Genomic DNA, 4,595 nt, shown 5'->3' on the forward strand with positions numbered 1-4,595 from the left:
TACCGACCCGGTCCGGTCTGACGGGACCGGACGCTGCCTGTCAAACAAACTCAGACAGGGTCTGATGCGTGGTTGTGTCGTCACGTGCTGCGGGGGTCATGACGTGTTTTAACTTTTAAACGTCATTTTTTACAGTGCACGCGCGGCCCGAACACGCGGAAACCCTTATTTGGCATACGTTTTGAAAAACAATGACGCAACGAGGCCGTTTGGGCCAATCACACGCCAGAGGTGCGCCCAATATTCAAATGAGCTGCCCTTATTTGGTGCTGTCTCCGCCCCCCTCTTGCTCCACGCCGGTCCCCCGGGAGCTCCAGAGCCCCGGACCCCGGGAGAAGGAGCTCTCCACCGGGACAGAGGAGCCATAAAGAGCCGGGGAGGGAGGGGGATGAGATTTCTCGCTGCCCAATCCCCCTGCTCCCCCGGGAGCAGCAGCCTTCCTCGGCCCGGCCCTCCCTCTTGTTTGCTAATCATTTCATTTTACTCCTTTTTGAAGCGCTGGCGTGTTTTTTTATCCCACTTTTCATTTCTCCACACTCCGCGGCGGCTCGCCTCCCTCTGATCCCCGGCTCTCCGCGCTCCGTCCTCCCGGCGTCAGGCTCTCCGGATCCCGGCTGATTGTGCTCCGTGTTCTCCCGGCTCCTCTGAGATGCTCTCCCCGCTCTGCGCGCCTCTCTCCGCCCTCTTTTAACTTCACACAGCCCGGGCAGCTGCAGCTGCTGAGCCGGGTGCTGGGATCTAAAACAAGCCCGGAGAAACCCAGAGGGATCCGGGGCTCTTCTCTGGATCAGGACCCGGTACTTTTGGGGGAAGCTCGCTCGCTCTCTCGCTCGTGTCCTCCCTCCTCCCCTCCTTCCTCCTCCTCATCGCTCCTCTTCTCTCCACCTTAATCCAGGTGGTCCTTTGGCTTCTTTGAGTGGCTGGTACAGGGAGGATTATTCTTCTTTCTTTCTTGTTTCTGGTGAAGACCAAGCTCCCAGAAGGACACTTTGATGTTCTCCATCCAGGACAGCCTCCCCCGGGGGGCCCTGACCATGAAGGAGGAGCCGCTCCCCACCGGCATGACCCCGGTCCGCTCCTGGATGCAGGGCGCGGGGATTTTGGACGCCAACACAGCGGCCCAGAGGTAACAACATGCCCGAAAAGCAACTTTTTGTGTGCGTGCTCTGCGGGGCCGCAGTTAGACAAAGTGAGTGCGTGAAGGTGAGAGTCAGGTCCGCGCGAGAAGTGACACGATCCCCAAAGTTAGAGCGACATGAGAAGCTGACATGTGAACCGGAGTGAAGCCGTTTAATCCGGATTAAATGAAATTAAAAAAGTTCAGACAGACATCAGCTGGTTTGTCTGTTTTAATCTGAACACTCAGAAATAAAATCATCTGATTCTGTTTGAAATTTATTCCGTTTAAAATCAATCAGCTGATTTTTGCTCCAGTCTTCCAGCGGGGAGCCGTTCTCCTTCACGCCGCCCGCCTGCACCTCTCCGCCGGCTTCGGGTCGAGCAGCAGCCCGCTGCGAGCCGACACGCGCCGCATCCCTCCCGCGCGCTCCCCGCGTGTCTTTACAAACCAAAGCTCGACTTGAAATAATGTTTGCGTGACCTGCACCGCAACTCTGACTCCTTTATTCAAACAAATGCAGCGTGCGTGTTTTGGAGCCGCGCGTAAAGAGCGCGGGACGCGGCCGGAGCCGCGTGGAGCTGCCGCCGCTTCACGGGGCTCTTCACCGGGACCCTGCGCGAATATTCAGGCTCATCTAGGAGGAAATGATGACAATTAATAAAGTGATAATTTAATGAAATCACACAGAGATAATTCAGCTTTTACACAAAAATAAGGCGCCAAATAAAACTGAATAAACAAAACTGAATTTAATTAAATTTCTGAAGCAAACAGGAAATAAAGCCACATTTCTGCGCGTGACAGGGTCAAATAATGCTGCGTGATTTAAACACGCAACAGATTTTAATTTAAAGATTCATAAAAAATGAAATCTGAGATTTAAACATCAAAATATTAAAATCTAAAATAAATCAGCTCTTCATTATTTTTCTTCTTCTTCGCTGTTTTTTAGTGAAATCTGACTTCCTGTCCTGTTTGTTACTGAAGCTGAAATCGATGCGGGATGTGCGGGGCGTGCGGGGCGTGCGGCGCGTGCGGCGCAGCTCCACGTTTAAATCAAATCAAGAAGAAAGTTTCCAAACATTTAAAGAAACATTCATGAGCTCAGAAATTAAAACAAATCAATTCATCCGAATAAAAAAGATTCAAAGACTTTTTATTATTTTAGAATTTAGTTTTAATTTGAAACTAAAACTGCAAAAAAACATTTCAACAGGAAGCTTCAATTAAAAAAACAAAACAGACCTCAAATATAAAAACATGAAATCAGATCAAAGAGAAAAATCAGATTCATGTTTCAAACAAACAAACAAACAAACAAACAAACAAACAAACAAACAGCTGCTTTCTAATATTTTAGATATTTCTGAATATTTCCTAAAAACAAAAGCTGCAAATTTAAATCAAAAAGAACAAATCAGACAAACGAGTTCATTTTCTGTTAATCATCTGATCAATAATCTGTAAACTGGTTAAATGTCAGATGGATTATCAATCATATGTTCAGTCTGTCACATTTTAATAAGACATAATAATAATAAAGTTTATTTCACATCTTAAATCTGAAACACGGATGAAGTCGGATTAAAACATGAAACAGTTTGAAGCAGCTCAGACGTGTCAGATTTAAAACACTGAACACGTCACATGACACATTTTATTTCTTTTATTCTGAAAATCTTTAAATCTGCAGCTGCTCGATTATCGATCATCGATTGTTTCCTGATCAGGTCACACGGCGACTGTAGATCTGCGTTAATGTTTCACACCTGAAGATGTTTGAGATGAATTAACGAGGCTTTAATCAGCTGGTAATCTTCATCTGGACCTGCAGAGTCTCAGACTCCAAACCAGAACCAGAACCGGAGCCAGAACCCAGCGGTCGGTTCTGATTGAGTTTCAGAAACATTTGAATCATAAATGTGACAAAACAAACCAAATGTTTCACGTGTTTGTTCGTCATGAATCAGCTGATGAAGACGAAGCTCGTCAGGCGGATCCTGATTTAATGATTTCAGGATGTTTGTCGGCTTCACGTCTTGTTTTCTTTGGATTATTAATCTGTTCACGTTGAGTCCATGCAGCTGCTTTCTGTTACACACACACTCACACACACTCACACACACACACACACTCACACACTTCCCGCTCTCACGTTCGACGTATCTGTTGAATCCAAATAGTTGTGAGTCCCTGCAGACGTCCATCAGGAAGTTATTCAGCTAAAATATCAAATATTTGACACACACACACACCTCTGCACAGCTGGAGGCTCTGATGGAGGTTCTGATGGAGGCTCTGATGGAGCTTCAGCTTCAGCTGCAGCTCGTGTCAGACGTGTTGGGTCTGAAACCATGTGAAGATTTTTATTTTTAAAAGTAACTAAAGTAATGTAACTGTAATGTAACTGTCGGAGTAAACTGAAATATGGTTTGATCAAAGTGTCGACGTGAACGATGTCGCAGAGACACGATCAGCTGACTGTGAAACACGTTTCAGTCACAACAAAAATCAGCTGTTTGTGTTCTGGAGGTCAAAGGTCACGCAGTCACTGTGTGTGTGTGTGTGTGTGTGTGTGTGTCTGCTCGCCGTCTTCGTCTTCATCACATGACGTCTGAAACTGACCTGAGGAGGAAACATGTTTCACGTCCTCGTCCGGCCGCCACGAAACGTCTGAACATCAAAGGAAACGTTAAACCAATGTTAAACAAACGTTTAACAAACGTTTAACAAACGTGTTCAACACGTCGAGTCTAGAAACTGGAAACTCTCGGACTCTGAATTTGTTCTCAGCACTCAGATCCTCAGACGTTAAACGCGTGTCCGCGATGTTCAGCGTCGTTTATTAAAGTTTAAAATGAAACAAAGATTTCATGAGACGATGAATCAAAGAGTGTGTGTGTGTGTGTGTGTGTGTGTGTGTGTGTGTATGTGTGTGTGTGTGTTGAAGCTTCAGGTGAACAGATTTCCCTCGACCCGCCCTGACACCTCCGCTGTAGAAAAGAAAAGAGAGTGAGCCGATCCATCCTGCCTCCGTCCGGTGGGGTTGGAGGAGGTGGAGGTGGGTTATAAACTACAGGTTCCCAGGCTCGGGGGGGCGGAGGCGGGGGAGTCCAGGTACGCTTTGGATGAGGTGAATAATGGCCGACGGGGGGATTCCCCTCTTCATTCGTCATTGGCTCAATCATCGGGCGTTTGGCGTTCCACTCGGCGTCCCCGGGGGCGGGCGGGTGTGTAGGTGTGAGGGAGGAGGGTGGAGGTCAGGGATCTGCAGAGTCTGGCAGTGATGGATGTGAGCGCCCAGAGACTTTTTATCCGAGTCGTAACTGTGTGATGGAGGAGGTCAGCCGAGGCCTCCACGCCGCTCGCTGACGACTTCTTCTTCTTCTTCTTCTTCTTCTTCTTCTTCTTCTTCTTCCAGACGCCTTGTTTCTCCACCCGGGTGAGAAAAAGCACTTCCTGCTGCAGCATTTGC

The 4,595-nt window shown here is 47.6% G+C and overlaps 1 protein-coding gene across 1 annotated transcript in view; it reads left to right on the plus strand.

The window, feature by feature from the left end:
* The first annotated feature begins 263 nt into the window (after nt 1–263).
* LOC104939281 (transcription factor COE3-like) overlaps nt 264–4,595 on the plus strand; it is a 124,607-nt gene continuing 120,275 nt past the window's right edge. Inside the window, 1 exon segment of the mRNA XM_027279027.1 lies at nt 264–1,126. Within this exon segment, the coding sequence (XP_027134828.1) occupies nt 993–1,126 (134 nt within the window). The 5' untranslated portion in view covers nt 264–992.

Source organism: Larimichthys crocea, chromosome I (assembly GCF_000972845.2).
Source record: "Larimichthys crocea isolate SSNF chromosome I, L_crocea_2.0, whole genome shotgun sequence".
Taxonomy (NCBI): domain Eukaryota; kingdom Metazoa; phylum Chordata; class Actinopteri; family Sciaenidae; genus Larimichthys; species Larimichthys crocea.